Source organism: Ciconia boyciana, chromosome 19, assembly GCF_034638445.1.
Source record: "Ciconia boyciana chromosome 19, ASM3463844v1, whole genome shotgun sequence".
Lineage (NCBI taxonomy): Eukaryota > Metazoa > Chordata > Aves > Ciconiiformes > Ciconiidae > Ciconia > Ciconia boyciana.
The window spans coordinates 3,327,763-3,347,301 of NC_132952.1; the positions used below are offsets into that span (position 1 = coordinate 3,327,763).

The window sequence follows — 19,539 nt, forward strand, 5'->3', positions numbered from 1 at the left end:
AACATACTAAGGGATAAAGAAGGCTTGCACATTTTATACTACACTGTCTGGTTTTGGACCGCTGTCAAGGGGACTCTGGGCATTTTAGATCAAGTAGATCTAGCTCCAATGTGATGGAGCCACTGCGCTATAGCTAGGACTACAGGAGAAAGACAAATTAGAAAAGGCAGTAAGATAGAGTCTGTTAGAAGTCTGTTAGAGTCTAGAGTCTGTTAGAATTAACTGGGATCAATTAACTGGGATCTAGGGAAGATGGATCTTGGATGGAGAATCCAAGGTTTATGCCCCTGCTCTTTCAAGAAGCAACAATACCTGCATTAAAAGCAGCCTTTGGGCAAGGATCAGCACTATACAGAAATTCTGGGTAGTTATCTGGGGTCTTAGGACCAGCAAACAAATTAGTTTATTTCTACAAAATTTTCTGGGATAGACTTGAACCTTGTGTCCAACTTGTTGACCCTACTCCTTTACAAAAGGTAAATAAGGCCTTTGATATGGCTTGGACCACTACATCTTATTCAGGATGCTGCAGATCAGACACTGTAGGTTATTGTTCAGAATTGCTTGGAGATATTTCAGTATGGTAAGTTAAATCATCACATTCATCCCAAGTCCATCGCTCACAGAAAAAACAGAAAGGGCATTTAGTAAGGAAAGGTAAGCTCTAGTAATACCAAACCACCCCTTCAAATGCCCTCAAAATTGGGTTTGGAAACATTGCCAGAATGTCTTATGTAGATTGTGCCTCAGTTAACAATTCTCCCCCTGTGAGTAAGCTTCCTTGCCTGACTTTATCTCCTACACTATGCCATGGTCAAAGACTTTATGGGAACATATGGGATCCCGACACATTTCAAGTTATTACTGTGAAACCAAGAGAAGAAAATGATAGCTGGAGACACGTGAAGTACAACTCTCATTAAGTATTACAGCATCGTTTTCCAGCTGATATATTTTGGATTTCAAATTTCTTCTGCAAATTTACATCTTCTGGAATAAAAAAGAGGAAGAAGAGCAAAGCATTTTTCTGTCAGGTTCATAAGTGACTAAGGAAAATGTGAAAATAAGAAAGCATTATATTTGAATGAACAGATATACCAGAATTTGTGTGTCAAAGGTTCTGGAGATTCAGCCCCAATCTTTGTTAGAAGCTTTGGACACTTTGCAGCTTACTAATAATCTCAGAATGACATTATGTGGCCACAGTTGAAAAATTGAAAAGGCAAGAGGAAAAAAAAAAAAAGGCAAGACTCACCAATTCGATTATTTGTGTGGTCTCTCACTCGAGAATCGATAGGGCAATCTGGGGCATTTCCATTGCTCTGTGCCACATCAGTCACACTCAGATCAGGACTATATGCTTTTTCTGTACTGGAGACCAAGTTATTGTTGGTTTCCAAAGGGAGGGTTCTGTCAATTAACTCCTTCTCTTCTCGCCCACTGTCAGTAGTCCGTATGATCTTCTGGCAATACAAAGAGGAGAGAAGAAGTGGGGTGAATGTAAAAACAACACTGTGAAGATTGCAATAGGTCTACAGAATCCTTCTGTGGCAGTCAGACTAACATACTGTACTTCATAGCACCACTGTCACAAGGAGTAAAAAATTCCAAAGTGTTTCTTTGAACTAGGTTCCTGCATCACTTAAGGCCATATTTAAAAATATCATTTCTAAGCTAAATTCACAGATTTTCAATTACATTTGCAAGAATGTACCTCACTTCCACTGAAATCCAGTTTCCTGGACCTGCTTGGATGCTTTGGTAAATTCCACTGCCTTGTCTGCAATTTAGACGCCGATGAACCTTTGTAAATTCACCTATTTGTCATTTTGACTTTTTGCCAAAGTCTTATATTGTATTGCCAAAGTCTTATATTGTATAAAGTCTTATATTGTATGCTCTGTTGCAGAGTCTGCTATCCTGTAATATAGTAGCAGCTGCATTCTGGGGGGCTGAAGCTCAGTAGCACTTTTCAGCAAAAAGTATAACACCAGTGAGAAAGATAGATGCTGGAGGTAAGAATTTTAAGGGATTTGGCCAGAAAGAACTTTAACAAGATATTTTTCATATTTAGTTGTGAGATAAGTATCAGAGGACAAACCTGTACAGATGTGTAGTCATATGGTGAGAGAGTCAAACAGTCAAAACTGAAAATATATGGTTTAACTTCCTCTTAGATTTTGCAAAGACCTACCACGCTCCTATGGAAGAACAAAACAAGCCAGAGGTTGAACTGGTTGAACTTCAAAATGGAATTGCCCCAGCAGAACCTCAGGTACGATAAACAGGCTCAGACTAGCTATTATGTGAAGAATTAATTACAAACAGTCCTTTAAAAGAGGAGCCAGAATCTGAGAGAGGATAAAGGTCCTGCATCACAAATTTCTGATGGTTCCTAGCTCTGCTTCTGTTTCCACAAGGTTGGAAAAGAAAAAAAAAATAGTAAGATTTTGAAATGTGTAGTTTAAAACTCTTGCTCATGTCTGACTCGCTATGAAAGCAAGAGTGGAAGCTCCCCACAACTCAGCAATTAGAAATGACACACTGAAATTATGATAGCTGATTGCAACCAGATTTATTAGAATAAGTATTATCTTGTATGTGTGCAGATGTACAACATTTAAAAGCAAACTGATTTAAAAAAAGAAAAAACAATCTAAAGAGTGTTTTAGCAGATATGGACATTTAAAGATAACAAGCCTAATAAACTGAGAAGACTCAGAGGATGGAAGTTGCTATAATTTCACTGGAAGTGGGGGAATCAAACAGAGCTGTGATGATTTCAGCAGCTGAGGAACTGCTTTCTGTTGTTACTATATTGACTGATATTTGTCTTGTTCATCTGCAAACTATACTGTTAAACCAGAAGCTGGTCCCGGTGGAAAGTCTTCCAGACAAACAATACCCACTGTGTACCCATATTACAGTCATTCCAAATCCTACAAAGAGGGAGGCAGAAGAAGAGTACAAATCCCACTCGTGTGACTGGAGCAGTAAGATAAAATGGGACTGACAGACAAAGTTCTCCCAGAAGTTAGAAAAGGCATGTTCATCCTGTGATTTTGGATCTTGTCCCATAGAATGCAACATGAATGGCATAAGACCAAACCAAATACTCCCTTCACAAGCAAGATTGGCAGCATCACATTATTTAACACCACATTAAACATAGCCCAAGACATGAAAGTAGCAATTCCTAGTACATCTCATCACTACACCTAGAGGATCATGCATTGTAGAGGACAGTCCAAACAAAAAGACTGGCACTCTTTAACAGAACATTTAAAAATAATCATTATTTACATTGGAATGGAAAGCAATCTGTTTTGGAATATTGTTCACACTTACTGCGTATTTGTTCCCTAGATCAGAACCTGCAATGGAAAAAGGAAAAATTAGCAGAAGAAAATTCACAGCAATCACAAGAATGTTAATATTTGCTCTGAAACATCACCTAGGCATGTCCTAAACTACTCTACTGCCCAACCCATCTGCATTATGCTTTCTTTACCACTGAGGGCACACTTACATGACATGGCTGAGGTGAACCAGCAACATGTTGCTGCCAAGAGTGGGAGGTCCTGCTCTCCCCAAAGCCCTTTGTGGCCATCCCTATCGCTCTCCCCACACCACAACTGGTATTCATCTAATGAAATGATGAACTGATTAAACTTTCTAGATAAGCAGAAGACAGGCTTATTAAAAAAAAAAAAGTTTAAAAATGTTAATAACTTTCTACTAGATTAACAAGTTGGATCAGTTCATCATGTGGTCAGATGAATATTAAGGGGATGGGATTTTATGCAAGGATGGAGGAAAGGAACACTGGGCCAAGAAGAGAGTTGGGAAGAAGGGAGTGTACAGCATCCTTCTGCAGTACCATGAAGCTAGACAGGCTTAGGCCTACTACCTAATTTCACCCTGACATGCAGCCCCCTTTATTTTCAATGCATCAGCGCTACAATGCTGCACAGTAAGAGTTTCTATTGTGTAAGGCAAGTGAGGAAGCAAAAATTCCATTTTGAGAAAATTAAGCTGCACACAAGAGGTGTTAAGTCGTATTCCTGAATAAATGAGTAGAAAAAGCTCTGATGTGTGGTGGTTAGGAGAATCTAACACAACAGAAGAGAATGGATCAGCCAATGGAAATGGAAGCGCTGAGAGGGGAGTAGTTAATTGGGCAAAATGTGCGTACTCTAGGGGATCTGTACAGGTTGCTGCGGCTAACACCCACTTTTTCTGGAACACGTCTCCCACATTCGAGTGCCCAGAAGTTAATCGGGCGTTTCTGCAGGAAAGCCTCCCTGCGCTGACAGAGCGCCCAACCGGTCAGGTGCGGCGGGAAAAAGGCGCCATCTAGCGGCTGGTCACATCCAGCGCGTCACCGGCCTGCGCGGGACAGGCGGCAGCCCTGGCCTGCGTGTCCGCAGGTAACACACATCTGACATGGAAACGTTCCACGTTTTAAATTCAAATTCTGTAAAATAAAGTTCCATATTAAAACTAGCCACTTATTCTTTAGACATATGGATTACAATTCCTGGTCCATCAGTCACTCACCTTGAGATTTGAGCCCGCATTTGTGTGAAGTGATGGAATGCAGATGTGCTGATAAAAGAAACCATTCATTTAGCAAGACTCATCATGGAGCATATAGGCTCTAACAGCTTTACCACAGCCACGAGTCTACAACTAGCCTACAACGTGCATGTACTGCTTTCCATAAAAGAGGGAATGTGGCTCTGCAGGCACACCCCACATGTAACTCTAGGCAAAGCTACAGAGAGTCAGCATCAGTAAAAATCACTCTTCCTCTCACGCTCAAAGTCCAACCCTATCCCAGGAACCAACAAATACTCACAAAACACTTCAGGTATCATTTAATATTAGTGTCTGTACTGAGAGAAGAAACCACTGGTTACCCTTTCCCCACCCAGCTTGCAGCATCTTCCTCCATAAATTCACAGCTGCTTCAAACTTTCTCTCATGTTCTCCAACACGCTGCATGAACAGTTTGCCTAGAACCCTTATCTGGCCCGCCTCCACCAGGCAGTAGTCAACATTCTCTTCCCCAGTGACCTCCACAAAATTTTGGGATATTTGAGTCCCCAGTTGGCATATACTTGGAGATCAAACAGCATGCTATCTATCACAGCTTTAAAAACTCACGCTTTCCTTTGAGGATGAGGATCCGCTTCTTGCAAACCTTCCATTTCCAAAATAACAGCATGCCCACAAGTAGCACTATCACAGAGAGAACCACTCCCCAAAGAACTAGACCTATAGCACAGAAAGGGAAAGGGAGTACAGGAAAGGCTCAGAAAAGGCAGAGGGGGAACTATTAGTAGATCGATGTGTTTGGACATAGAACCATGGACAACATTTCACAAGTTGTAGGAGATTTGCAGGAAGCTCCCATATCAAAATTGCATTTACCAAAGATATATCCAAATAAAACACACTAGACAGAGTAAATGCTTTATCTTTGTTACCTCCAGTTGTCGTCTCCCCCTTGGCTGAGGTGGGAAAAGTGCCAGCCAGAGCTTTGTCCTCAGGAGTTGAACTGGGGTTTTCAGTTGCTGTGGCACGTAAAAGAACACTAGCAATGGTCACCAGGTTCTCCTCAAACCTCCTTAGGTCAGAGTTATTTGTTTCATTGCTGAATCTCATGGACAAAGTGCTTGGGGTGAGGTAGGTGGGCAATTGGTCCAGGCAAACCTGATCGTGTGTGGCATTTCCTTTGCTTAGCGCTACTTTGTTTAACTCGGCACAGCTAGGGAATGAAAGAGAACAGCGTGTCGGTGCTAGAGGAAACTTCCATGGTACAAGATAAGAGTATTTTCCACATGACAGACATCCCTTTGGTCATTTTTGTACCACCTGCATTTATTGCTTTCAGTGAAAAAGCCATTAACCTTCTTCTCACCCGTGTGGCATTAATTCTTGACCTGGATGCAAACCTGATACTCACACGCGTCTATAATTCCACTGTACTCAGTAAATGAGGCAAGAGGGATTCCTTCCTTCCTCCAGTACAGAGCTGTGCAACAGGTATAAAGAGAGGCCTTCTAAACTCTGCACATAGGCCCAAAGCTATCCCATTGCCTCTAAGATAAATTTGTAGACTTTGCACCAGAACTGACAGGTGTCCCTTTTCATCCTTTCTTAACTTTAATTAATTAGTTAGTCAATTTATGGACTTACTTCGTGTGGGGCTTGCAGATGTCAGTGCTGGAGATTTGATCAGAGAAGGTCCCAGAAGGGCACTCTTCACAAGTAACATCATTTGTCGAGGTGCCTGAATAAAAATAATGACTGAGGACCAACCAACCAAAATGCATCAGGTCCAGGCCTATGGCCAAGGTCAGGAAAGGTAAGCTAGACAGGTAGGAATTCCTACCTCTGACTTTGACTCCAAAACCAGGCTTGCAAAGAGTGTGCTGCTGGCATCGTATGCAGGTGTTCAGAACAGGGGTTTGACAGAACAGGCCTGGTCGGCACTCACACACGCGGCTAGAATTGAAGGAACAGGGTTCTTTCTCCACAAGGTCAGATTCTGTGGGGAAGAAACAGATGGGGTAACAAAGGATCACCCTGCAAGGAAAACTCAAAGCAGGGGCCAAAGATGAGCAACATCAGTTCGAAGGCTCAGGAAGCAGAACAGGCTGCTGGCACTCTTGCAATGGCAACTTAAGTCATGAATAATTGGAGAAGCCTATAGACAATGGCTTGTAATATACGACAGAAAGCAGAAATCAGACTGGGATAGCTTTGGATGAGAGAATTTTTAGGTAGTCCCAGGTCATACAGGGAGCGATACTGATTATGTGCAAGGTAGCATTCTGCTCTCCAGATCAGTAACCAAGGATGGATAATTTTGCTGCTGGAAATTCTAAATGAATAAAATATAAAATGTAAATAAAATATAGAGAGACAATATAACTGTGAGATATGGGTGAGGGAAAGCAAACCTTTTGTGCATGATACACAAGCGTCACATCGTGGCTTTTGGAATTCTTCATTAACATATTGTTCAGGTCCACATCTCATGCAGTCTTCATCTGGGTCCCTAGGACATGCTTTCTTTTTAACATAGCCTAGAGAAAGAAAAACAAAATATGCAGGATACCTGTTCAGAATCACAACAGGAAACGACCATCCTGAAGTGTTCTTCTATGCCCATTTCACAGAATCACAGAATCGTAGAGGTTGGAAAAGACCTTTAAGATCATTGAGTCCAGTCTTCTCTTTGTACCTGTCATTTGGTTTCTCTAGCACATTTTTGCCTTTGCCATTCACGTGTGAAGGGATCACCACTGTCCTGTTACAGCAACACTATGCATGGTATTATCACAGTCAGTATGGATTGCTGCAGAATGGGCACATGGCAAGTCGTTTGCTGACAGGCAGAAAAGACCGCCAAGTCTGCAGTGAGGGCAATATTGTCCTGCCATTACCAAGTTCCCAGGCAACTGTTTTTCATGTTTTCTTCTTTCTTCTTCTATAGCAACCGAGTCCTGATATTTTGCTACCTAAGGCATCACTTTTCCTTTCAAAAGCTGCCAGAATCGCCTAGGTGCACATGGATTCATGCAGGGACAACCCCATCTCCCATGTTCAGAATAGAAGGTTACAAGATGGTACTTCTTGAGCTGTGCCCTATATACCCCTAGCAGGTTTGCAGTAGGTTGCTTTCTGAGCAGTCCTGCTAGTCTTACAGTTGCCTCGACAGTTGTGAGATGGTTTAATTTTCCAATTGTTTTCCTTTAAAAAAATCAAATTACATATGTATGTCTTTTTGATGCTGGATGTATATGCTACACACTTTCTCTGCTCAACACTTCCAACTCACCTGGACTCATTGCTCACAGTTTGCAAGCATACTACCCTGGATCTCGCAGACCTTCTGTGTATATGCAGCATGCATGAAGTGGAGCAGCTGCCTGAATTAGATGGCCTCTGGAGGTCTTTGCCAAACTTAAGCTATTCTATGTTTATGTCTGGTAATCATTTTCTAGTCACTAGCTTTTAAAAGCATCCAGCTGGCAAGCTGGGTACAATAACCAGCTAGGAGTACGGGAAAGGCTGGGACAGAAGCATTCCTAATGTTTCAGCTCCTGAAGCGACAGATGAGGTATTCTACCACTGGCCATAGTGGCAAAGAAATTAGAAGGCACAGTGGTCAGATGTGACCTTGTGGCCTTGCTAGGAGGTGGAAATAACTACCAGAGGGTAAGGAACAGGGGCAGTTGCAGAAGCAAAAGGAAAAGCTAAAGCAGCAACATAAAGATAGAAAGAGTTGAATGTTTCACAGGTGGGAAACAGAAGGAGAGAAACGAACCCCAGTTTCAGCATCCAGCCTGTATCGCCCGATCACAAAGAGTTAACCGCAGGGAGGCGGAACCTGGCAGGGAAATAATTCACCTACTATGCATTTTGGCAAGCATGGTGTAGGAGTGCAGGTAAAAACATCTGTGCTATATTTGGCCCACTAAATACCACCAGACAAGCCTGAACCACGTCACGCCCACCTCCTCAAAACTACTTGTCTGAGACTATTCTTTTCAAGATGGGGGCTGATTGCTGAATCTCAGCACTCAGGCTGCACACATGTGTACCTGCACGTGTGTGTCATTTTCCCCTTCCTCCCCCAACAACCCAAAAGCTTTAACTTCAGTTATTTGAGATTTCCTGTACACATGGGTCCCTCCCTTGGGGGATGTGTGCCCCAGGTACAGTAGCTTTGAAGCTTGCCTAACAGTGTCTTCCAGTGCTGTTCTCCACTGATTGTGTTCATAGCTCAACAACCAGATAAAAGACTGAGTGGTAGGAATACCAGCTGCAATCACCTGTACAGAAAAATGTACTGAAAGTAAGTAGATGCAATAAGTGTTTTAAGTGTTCTTCTTTTGTGAGTATGTGTGTTCATTCACTCCTGAGGATTTGCTGTTAACTGTGGGTGGGAAATTATTTTGAGAGTTGACTGCAGCACTGTCTTGTGGAGCTGGATATCTGATTTAGAGTCTAAAACAAAAAAACAAAAAACCAACCAAACAAAAAAGGTAAAAAACCATAAACAGAATAAACAGAAGTGAAGTGGAATACCAGCTTCTGCATAACATGAGCTCTTCTAGCATATACCATTATTTCCCATGAAAGTCTCTGTTCCTCCCCTTGACAGGAGGGAAATATTTTGTTCTGTGATGACAGAAAGAAAATATTCTTCTGGTATCCCAGGTATGAAGTCTCATTTTACCTGCACAAGAATTAAGTACATGAGAAGAGATGTGGCAGCTGTAGAAATTGATTAGAATGATCTTTTGAGGTTTGATTTGAAGTTTATCTTGAAATTGAACTTGAAATTAACTTTGAAACAGAAGATGGCTGGCATGTGGGCCTGTGTGCTCAGATTGAAAGCTGTACATCTGTGGGCTGGAACACAAGGAAAGTAAAGCCAGGCTGCATCAAGAGTTTGAGATGCTCCACTTAGATTAAATGGAGTTTCAGAAAAGCTCCTCTTTCTTTGCAGGGAGCAGTTGAGTTAGTAGCAGATATGAAGAGGTTATTGCTTGAAGGAGTAGTGGAAGATTAAAATTAAAAAGGATTCTTATAAGTTTCTGTTGTGAAGGAGGCCTTGGAGGATGTGAAGAGATGTCCAAAGACTGACATGAGGATGTGTCAACGAAATGAGTTTCAAGAATAAGCAGAGGTGAAATGATTGAGACTGGTGGCTCATTACAGCCAGATGTAAATCAGATCTCTGCTTTTCACAAGACCTCATTATGACATCTGTCACTATGGGAGCTTTTGCAAAGTATGGTTTTGAAGGAGAAAAGAGCTTTTCTTGGGAATGGCTCAGAGTTGGATCCCCGCCCCTTTTCTTCTTTTATGGGACCAGTTTCTCCATCCCTTGGTCTTGTTTACTTATACAACTTCTGAAGGATTCTAGCGGTGTGGCCAGCAGTACAAGATGTCCCAGTGGGAACCCCAATGTAACTCCATGCAAATGCTAGCAACCAAGCGCTAAACCCCTCTTTATTATTAGAGCACAAATAAACGTCAAAAATTTCCTTTAAAAAAAAAAAAAGAAAAAGAAAAAGAAAAAATTTCTATAAAAAGAGATCGATGATGGTGAAGTACCATAAAATGCCCCACCCACTGAGGGGTTTTTTGGCCAATAGGGGGAGTTTCAGACATTTCCAGAACTCTTGTCTTACCAAGGTGTTTCCTGCTTCTGACCTCATGTGCCTCTGAGTCACAACTAGCTTCCGGCAAAGCTCACTGTGTCCTCTGACAAAGGGCTGTTCCCTTTCTCATGTGAGACGCTTTCTAAAGTGTTTTGACTATGAGGATAATGACAGATTTTCCACACCTTCATTTTATATTTTTTGCCTCTGATCAGAAACTTATTTAGCCTAATTTTACTGCACTATTTCACACCGTGAGGCAAGCTGAAATGAATTCTTAGACCTGCCTACTTCTAGCTACTTCAGAGCGTCAAGTCAACAGATAAAAAACACATTAAAAATTCTAGGAAGTTATCTTGTTTGCAATTTACAGATTGTTTGCATGCAGACTGAACAGGAGCAGGGCAGTGGAGAACAAGTTCACATCTGGATCCACGCTAGATAGTGATTCATGAAATTGCACTTTTCTTCAGGGACAAAATGCAACTCTGCAGATATACATGGTTCCTACTATCTCTACGAGAAAGGCTCCATGTTAATTTGACTGAATTCTAAACATACGGACCTGAGGGACACTGGTAACAGCAGCTTCGTGAAGTTTCATCATAGAACCAATTCCCAAGTGTATCACAGGAATGAGATGGGCTTAATGATGCCTAGAAATTGAAACAGACAAAAGACACAATTAGAAAACAATTAGCTCTGTATCCCAGTATCTGTCTCAAGTGGTGGTAGTTGCAGATGGTAAGGAAAAGCCTACAGCTTTTTGAAAGTTCAAGTATTCCCAAAGCAACTAAATTACTGTTGCCCATATGCTTAAGCAAAGATTCCAATATTCAGCGTATTTAGCAATAATTCAATATGTATCTTCACTCAGCAGGCTTTTTTATCTGAAAATCATTTAAACACAGGAATGGAATACTGTAGCCCAACCTGTGTATCAAGCATTTCAGTGCTCAGAAACTAACTCCTTGTTTCATACAATAAAAAGGGTAGTGGCACTGCCCTACAAAAATGTTTTTCAGCCAATGCTCCGAACACCCTTTGAAACCTAGCTGCAGGATCACTAAGAAAAGCTTGTCTGTTAGTCTGCATCTCCTTTGTAAATCTTGTAGCAGTTAGCAAATAAATAAAAAGCTAAAAATCGCTGTCCTGAAATGATCCCATGTTAATTTGGGATAAGGATTTTCTGGAAATTAAGAAAAAAACAAAGAAAAAAATCCCTGACATCTGTAACAGATTTCCAGCTCTGTGTGCACTGGACTATGGTGTCATAGTCAGCATCATCTAAATCTGACTGGATTGGCTGTAATCCACAAAGATAATTCTTGTTTGCAGTAAACAAGTCTTTCTGTTCAGTTATTTATGCAGTCATAATGCTTGAATTTAGCAACATAAAGATGTGTTTATTATAAACCAATAAATTGTTTTACTTATCATTTAGAGACAAATCCTACACTGAGAACAAGAGGTTTTTGCCTTGAAAAGAATGCTGCAAATACTCACACAATGAAGCCTTTATTCAAATAACTAATCCCACTTCTATTGTGAGTGAAGGTTTTCAGGAGCAACCTTTGGTTTGACTACATAACTGATACTTGTTTAGTTAAAAAAACCCCACACAACAGTTCTAATATTAGCTTAGAAAATGAGACTCAGCTATGAATTGTATCAAGAAGCATATAATAAGACTTCATTTTTGTATGGCAGGTCCACTACATGCTCTGGGAAATTACAGTGCTACAAGTTTTCTGATGAGAAAATCTGATTTTTGAATTTGGCATTTCCCTTAATAATCCCCTAAAAATGTTGTTATCAGAATTTCATTTTCAGTATTTGCTAGAAGGTATAAACGGCAATTTTTTGTAAAGACTCAATCAGCAGATTCCCCAGAGATTTTCCCACATGATACTGATAGAGCAGTTAAATATTTCAGAAAACCTACATTTCACTTTCTGCAGATGAATTTCCCATTGGCCTTTGAAATAATACCTACTGTCTTCTACTTCCTTTATATGCAGTGCAGAAATCTTACTACCTAAGTAATCTCACAGCCGTATTCTCCTGTTTAATACGCTGTTCTGTTCATGGCAGGACCATAAAACACAGAAGTTATTTAACTTGCCCCAGGTTACATCAGAAAACAGGAACTTTCAGTCCAGGAGGAAATTAACAAAAGGACAAGAAATAGAAACATATTGAAACCATTAAATTTCATCGAGGTCCAGTAACAGAACCGAGAAATCCTGCCTGACACATTTCTGCACTAACCACTGGGCCACACAGCCCCCCTGCAAAGCATTTTTTCTAGCTTACTATGTGGAGGAAATAGCAGATGTCTGCTTGCTCAGCCTGACTCAAATCAAGTTTACAAATGTACACCCTGTATTTTTCTTTTCTGAAGAGGAAGCCCTAGACTGTAGGAAAAGGAAGTGGAATCTCCTTCCATCTGCGCGGAGAAGCACCCTGGTTAGCCAGCCACTCTGAGACTAAATTGAATAACAGGAAATGACACAACGAGACCAGTCGCTTGACAAAGGGTCAGTCAGGAGTCACTTCAGTGATATGAAGTGAATTAACTAGTTTTATAAAGAAAACTTAAGAAAGAACAGCATCCTGGCTGTAGCTAAATCATTCTGGATTAGTTTCTCTGTAAGAGCTCCTGGGAAGTCACCACAAAAATCTGATCTTCTCCTCCTGGGCAACCAACTTTAGCTGCAAATGATGTTAAATTTTAAATCGGGGTGGGAACAAAATTCTTGAATGATTTATGCAGCACATAAGCTTACAGCTTATTTAATTGTTGCTTTTAGGATTTAAATAAAGGAATAGTGTCTGTGTAAAAGTGTGAGGGAAGGGCTGCTTTTTAAAAAGTTACCTTGTCTAAAATATTGAAATCAGGAGTTTAGGATTAGATTCTGCTCTTAGTTACAGCAATGCAAATTCTGATTATGAATTTCATAGAATCATAGAATGCTTTGGATTGGAAGGGACCTTTACAGGTCATCTAGTCCAACCCCCCTGCAGGAGCAGGGAATTTCACCTGATGCTAGTGCTGTGATAAATTACTGCATGAACTAGGCACACATACTGCACAAATTATGAAAATATACGTACGAAAGAGAGTACTCATCTTTTTTTAGCCTTTCCACAAGAGGGCAGCTATATACAGCCAGCTACATAATACATGACATCCACAGCTTCACCACAAAAGCTGCTTTCAAATTACAAGCACAGCTTTGTAGCCACCTTTACTGTTTACTGAGCCAAGCCCAAGGTGCTCTGCTGTAAAAAGAAGTCATTTTAACAAATCACGACATGATTTCTATGGCTGAGAAACCACCTTCTGAAGACCCCACCACTTCTAATCTGCAGCTACCTGCAAAATGTCTTTAAGAGTTGCCATCTGTTCAGTAGAGGTGTTTCATGACTATGAAACTTACTATAGATCCTTTCAGTGATAAATAACGTACATATCAATGCCCAGCATCAGTCATCATCTCCCCATTCTTGCCATTTTTTTCCCTCTAAACCCTAAAGCTGTTTGATTCTTAATATGACCTGTAACAGCAACGCAATGATGCAAAGTTCTGCTCTTAAACTAAGCAGAAAGGCTGCCCTTTGTAGACAGCATACTTTAAGGTAAGGACCTGAGTACAAACCAAGCCCCCATACCTCTAGCACTTCAGGCTTAAAAGCTCAAAATACATTACATTAGCAAAACTGGCAGTGTGGAAAGGCAAGCGTCACTAAAAATGATATGGGCTCTGCCTCTTAACTTATGCAAGGCGTTTTGTAAGCTAAATTTAAAGTTTTCATGCATCTGGAATAAAAAATCTTGCACTAAGAACCCACCAAAACTTCCATGAGTTTTTGGGGGAGAGAAACAAATTGGTGCCGAAAAGCAAAGAACATGCCTTGAAGAAATGGCAGAGGTGAAGGGCCAAGGTCTCAAAATGTTTTAAGTCTTCCATAAGAGGATGGTGCCAACTCATTTTCTGCAGAGGTGTGATTAGGCTACTTTTGGGAAAAGGGTGAAGGAAAGTCAGCCATACAAGGATAATGTAATTTTCATTTCTCTGTCCATGTGTAATGAATATCAGGTAGTAAGTTAACTAAAACAGAAGATAACCAGCCAAAGATAGGAAGTGAAAAGGGAACAAAAACGTGCATTATTAGCGGGTAGCAATAGGCCTGAACTGAGGTAATTTACCCACTCAACAACTGAACATGTGAGTTACCTCAGTTTCACCACCTGTAACTACTCTTCCCACATGTAAAATACCACCTCTGACGTGTCATCTACAATTAGGGAAATTAGGGTGCAAGTTTGCAATAAAATATTGCCCTGTTTGATCTTTCATTTTGATCAGCTCAGTATTTCTAATTAGGAAGAGATCACTGGAAACAATTCACCAAGAAACAGAGGGAATTCTAGATTTCATATTTTCCAGTCTCACTCCCTTCACGACTCAGTGCTTCTGGAAAGATACCTTATGCATTTTCTTGATTTGACCATCATCTTAGATCTCTGTGTGCAAGAAGACTCCAAGTGATACGATTGATGGTTTTGGGATTTTTTTGTTCCTGAGCTGTTGGCTACTCCTTTTTAACAGCAGACATCTAAATATCAACCATCAAATCCATCCACATTTGGAGGGACCACAAAATACTTAAGGCATATTTGTCTTGCTGTTCCTGGACAAAACAACAACTGAGTGCTGGAATTACAAATTATTTTAATGCTGATTAACCAATACTGTTAAAAGCAAAAAATGTTTCAGTGGCTTGGCCAAAAACAGCATTAGGTTTCGACAGAATTATGGAAGCAACGTATGTGTATAACTTCCCAGAAATTAAAGCTGTTTAACCGACATGTTTATTTTCAGTAATTTCAGCAATTTATCGTTTCTATATAGTGGTAAGCCTACTACAAACTGCAGCTGGAACACAAACTGGATTTCTAATCCTCACCTGGTAAATATAAAAATGACTTGGGTGAAATCCTGTTGTCTGAATAGTCCCGTACTACGCCTGGACCTCCAGGCTCACTCTGTATAAACCCATGGCAACGTGACAGCAAGGCCACCACAAAGCCGAGGCAGGAAAAGGCCCTGTAACTTAATGTTCAAGGTTGGTGGTTCTGCTCCTGGCTCTAACATTGCTCAGCCTTTACTGATGTGTTACTTTAAAGCCCTTGCTGTACTGGGTCCAATGTCTACCTACAATTATGGGTATTTTTGTGGTGGTAGCACCAGGGAACCCCAGATAGGCTCTGTAAGGGCATATAGGACATACTGTCCCTCCAGTCCCACTGAGTCCTCCACTTTAGATTTGCTTGCTTTTACCAAATCTTGTCCAAACTGTCGCCAGTGGTGCTGTGAACATTTCTTATCCTGCCAACACTCGCAGTCCAATTGCTAAGGGGAGGACAACCGCTACCAGGATACCAGGATAGGTCAGTCTGCTACAGTGGAACTTACAGTTCACATTCTCTCTAGCTTTTCCAGTGAAATACAAAAGCATCTTTCCACTCAAAAACTTGGGTAACCAGTTTTCTCAGGAGGACATCACATGCTATTTGTAATCAAAACAGGCAGGGGAAAAGCCATTTGTCTTCTAACACTGTGGCTACAAAGGAATCTGGTGACAGCAAAGAATGATCCTGTTTAGATGAGGGAAATTCTGACAAAAATTCCCACCAACAATAGCAGCACTGATCTTCCCAGCACAGATACATACTGTTTTGAGCTGCATAGACCTGTTTTGAGCTGCGTTACCAACGGCTGCAACTGTGGCAGCCTACTATGTACTGGGTTTCTGGTATTGTGATTGAGATGATGGTAGCCAACAGTGGAAGCTTTTAAAGAAAATATCCCTCTTGTCAAGCCTTAATCAGAACAGGGATCACCTAAAAGAAGGGAGGGAATCACAAGGGCAGAGAGGAGAAAAGGGAAAAAAAAATCATGTAAAAAGTGGTACTTCATCATATGAGGGCTCAAGAAAAACACAGCAGGAAGGAAAACCATATGTGCTCTTACTGCTCTCATTGCCAACAAAAATCTCAGCATCAAGACATTTCTAATATATTTCCGGTTGTGAGTGCTTGGACAAAACCAAGCATTATAAAATATTGAATAAGACACAGAAGGTTTACCTACAAAATAGTGAAAGTCTTCTGCCTTGGACCATTACCCCATTTGTTAGTATGAACTTAAGTCAAATAATCCTTTTTTGATACATTCTAGGATGACAGTGGAAATTTAACCCTGTCTCAGAAAAAAATATGAACTTAATTACTTTGACTCAGGATTGTGTGAATATCACTAATAAAAGTCATTTTTCCAGAGCAAAACCAGTTTATTTAAATTAAGACTCTTTGTTAGACAGAAACTGAAGGTTAAGGTTTGACTTAGCAGGCCCTAGTTGCTCATAAATAGCTCTTGAAATGAAAGGGAGGGATAAAGCAAAGGAGACAGGAAAAAGTTTCAGCCTTGCATCACAAAACCTCAACACTATCACCTTCTTACAGAAAAGCATCAGCTGTGAGTGTTGGGGTGGGGTGTTCACCTTCTTGATTCCATGGTGCCTGCGTGTAGAGGCCCACAAAAAAGAAAGTGCTAAGAAATTCTCCACTTACAGTGTTGGCCATTACTCCTGGCTCCAGTACTCTTACAGAAATTGTCAATTAGCCAGTGAGAGACGATTCACTTCATCATTTTTGTCCCTTACCACTTATTTGGTAGGGAAGGATTTGTGCGTAAGAACTTTCACTTCTATCCCGTTCCCTCCTCTTCTTCCTGAAATACCTAGAAACACTGAAGAGTGTGGTATAATCCATACTCAGCAACAACTAGCACATGGCTTTGCTTCATCAAGGAAATGTCCAATAAGTTTTACAGAACAAACTCTCCTCATCTCTACAAGGAACAGAATGAAATGCAGTAGCCTCAAAATCCTGTTTAACCTTCAAAGTATTTTTCTCTTTCATCTTTTGACTGTCCCTCCTCCTTATCCACTCTTGTCTGAATCTCAAGACAGACAGAAACAGAACTCAGGTTCTGCCAGGGAAATTCAAAATTCTAGCACAATTTCACTTTTTAAGGCATCATTTCCTAGTGTTTCCTGAAGAAAAGAGAAGGAGACATTGTACATTTCCCTGTCAGCTCTCCAAAAGATAATCCAGTCTCAATGAAGAAATACCAATTTAATCCCAATTACATACAGTATTGTCCATTAGTACTTACAGTTCTGTTCAATAGTATGTATTATTAAAAAACCTTTAAAATTCAAGGAAGATCACAGAAGTATTGGTGGGTAGGGGCAAGGAATCCAGCTGTGGTGGACAGTAGGTCTTTGTCCTTCCCTCTGATTCTGAGGAAACTTCAAATGGATGGATCTGTACTAAGAATGGATTAGCAAAGTGGGAATATGTGTCTTTTACAGCTATGCTAATCCTGTGGCTCTTGGCCATCCAAGGGTGCAATCCCACTTCCCCTCTCTTGCCTGTACCCACATTTTCCTTCCTCTCTAACTCCTTGATTGAGACAGAGCAATTGTGTTTCCAGAGGATGAATCAGTTCTAGGAGTTCATTTGACTGAAAACTCTGCTTTCTGAATTTGTGAAGTTGCTTTTCAGGGGTTACTGCACTGAAGCAACTCACTCTGTGGCTGCACAGTCACTTGCACTAAATTCAATGCAAGAAAGTTGGTGGCACTGTGCAGCCAGGAGCAGGGCTTTCCCATTGTGTGACAGGTCTCCGCTGACAGGCAACCTCACAGACATTATTTCTGCTTCTGTATACTATAGCAGAACTGATTTGATCTGGACTGGACATGAGGACACAATGCAGACTTAATACTGCTTTATGCCAGCTGTAGAGGAACAGATAAATACTTAAACTAACAAGAAGGTAAGCTGGTATAGTAAACAATAGCCAGTGTAGCAGAAAGCATGCCGCTACAAAGTTAATCTGTCCACATTTTTCGAACAAATTTGAACAAGCCATGAGTCTATAGCAGACCAGTAATTTGCATCTGGTTTTGCTCTAATACAAGGAGTTCTTAAATTGGATTCAGTGTACTGTTCAACTGGAGGGAGACAGAGACTGAATTTGACTAATCTTTTCCTGCATGCACTTCAAACAAAGGTTTTTGATTTAGCAGGAGCTGGAATACATCTTGTGAAAGAAAAGACCACAATACATATCCTATTCGGACTGCTCTGTAACAGGATGGCCAGGGATGCCTTGGCTTAGTCCTTTCATTGACCTACCAGGGCAACTACTTTTTTCTTTTTTTAAAGTGTTGCAGATCAAGGCCCAATTAAATAAAGCAAACATATTTGATACAAAGCATTTGGGTTTTCCAGTGCTTGCTTTTGAGAATTTGTTTTAGAAAATGGGCTTTTTGTAGCTCTTCTCGCTTTCCTTGTATCTACAGAGATGTTTGCTATTCCAATTTAAATAATGGTAATTGTAAAGATGGTGCTGAATTCAGTGGGCTACTCTGCAATTCAGTCAGGACAAGGTTTGACTCATTTATTTATGGTCTTTTGAGCTCATAGAGAAAAAGTGATGGTGAGGCAGAGTAAGAAATCAGCTTGCTACAAATGAGCTGTAAGTCAGGAAGAAAGCATATTACGGTAAAAAAAAAAAAAAATCTTCTACCAGCATTGGCTATTCTAGAACTGACTAATGCTGTAGCAAAACAGTTGACTCTCTTTCAAGCTTCTATCCAAATTCTGACAGTACAAAAGAAGCTGATAATCTAAGACTTCAAGTAGTCAAGCTTCATAGTAAAGACATTATTAACAAGTGAGAGTTAACTGAATATTAAAACAAACAAAACCCAAACTGTGGACTCAAGTGAGGTGGAATATAGTTTAAAATATGACCAATAAGCTGTGACTTGCTCACATTTAACAGCATCACTTGTACTCCAGTAGCAGTAAAAGCAAGTGTTGCTGTGATAGAGGCAATACAGAAAGACAGTGAAAAGCCAGTTGCTTAATCCAGCAAGATCTACATATTTATTCCAGGTAACTGATGATTTTGCGAGTCTGAGTGTTGAGAATGAGTATCAGAAAACCAAATTTTTTCTCTCTGCCCCTTTCATTTTGTGAACAAAACACCAAAGTGATGCCAAATAGCAAAAATACCATATTTTTTTCTATTGCCTTTCATCCTAAAGCAGTTTGCATTCAGCAGACTGGACAAGCTTATTTGAATGCCCTCTTAAGTATTCCTCAGGTGAGTGAGGACTACAGGCTCCAATCCTATAGAAGAACAGTGATCCTTCTGTATTTCAGGAAGGAGACAGTGGCAGGACAGATAACCAGGGCAAAGCAGAG

The 19,539-nt window shown here is 40.6% G+C and overlaps 1 protein-coding gene across 3 annotated transcripts in view; it reads right to left on the minus strand.

Annotated features, from left to right (window-relative positions):
* The window catches only part of TNFRSF8 (TNF receptor superfamily member 8), a 37,509-nt gene that overhangs the window by 4,055 nt on the left and 13,915 nt on the right, over window positions 1-19,539 (minus strand). For 2 of the 3 annotated variants that reach the window (XM_072884164.1, XM_072884165.1), the window contains 9 exons: window positions 10,753-10,843; window positions 6,972-7,097; window positions 6,401-6,556; window positions 6,205-6,298; window positions 5,493-5,773; window positions 5,170-5,280; window positions 4,561-4,608; window positions 3,349-3,374; window positions 1,256-1,463 (listed from right to left, as the gene is read on the minus strand). In XM_072884164.1, coding sequence (XP_072740265.1) covers window positions 1,256-1,463; window positions 3,349-3,374; window positions 4,561-4,608; window positions 5,170-5,280; window positions 5,493-5,773; window positions 6,205-6,298; window positions 6,401-6,556; window positions 6,972-7,097; window positions 10,753-10,843 — 1,141 coding nt within the window. Of the gene's footprint in view, window positions 1-1,255; window positions 1,464-3,348; window positions 3,375-4,560; window positions 4,609-5,169; window positions 5,281-5,492; window positions 5,774-6,204; window positions 6,299-6,400; window positions 6,557-6,971; window positions 7,098-10,752; window positions 10,844-12,132; window positions 12,272-19,539 lie in introns of those variants that run through there. The other variant, XM_072884166.1, reaches the window with a different exon arrangement.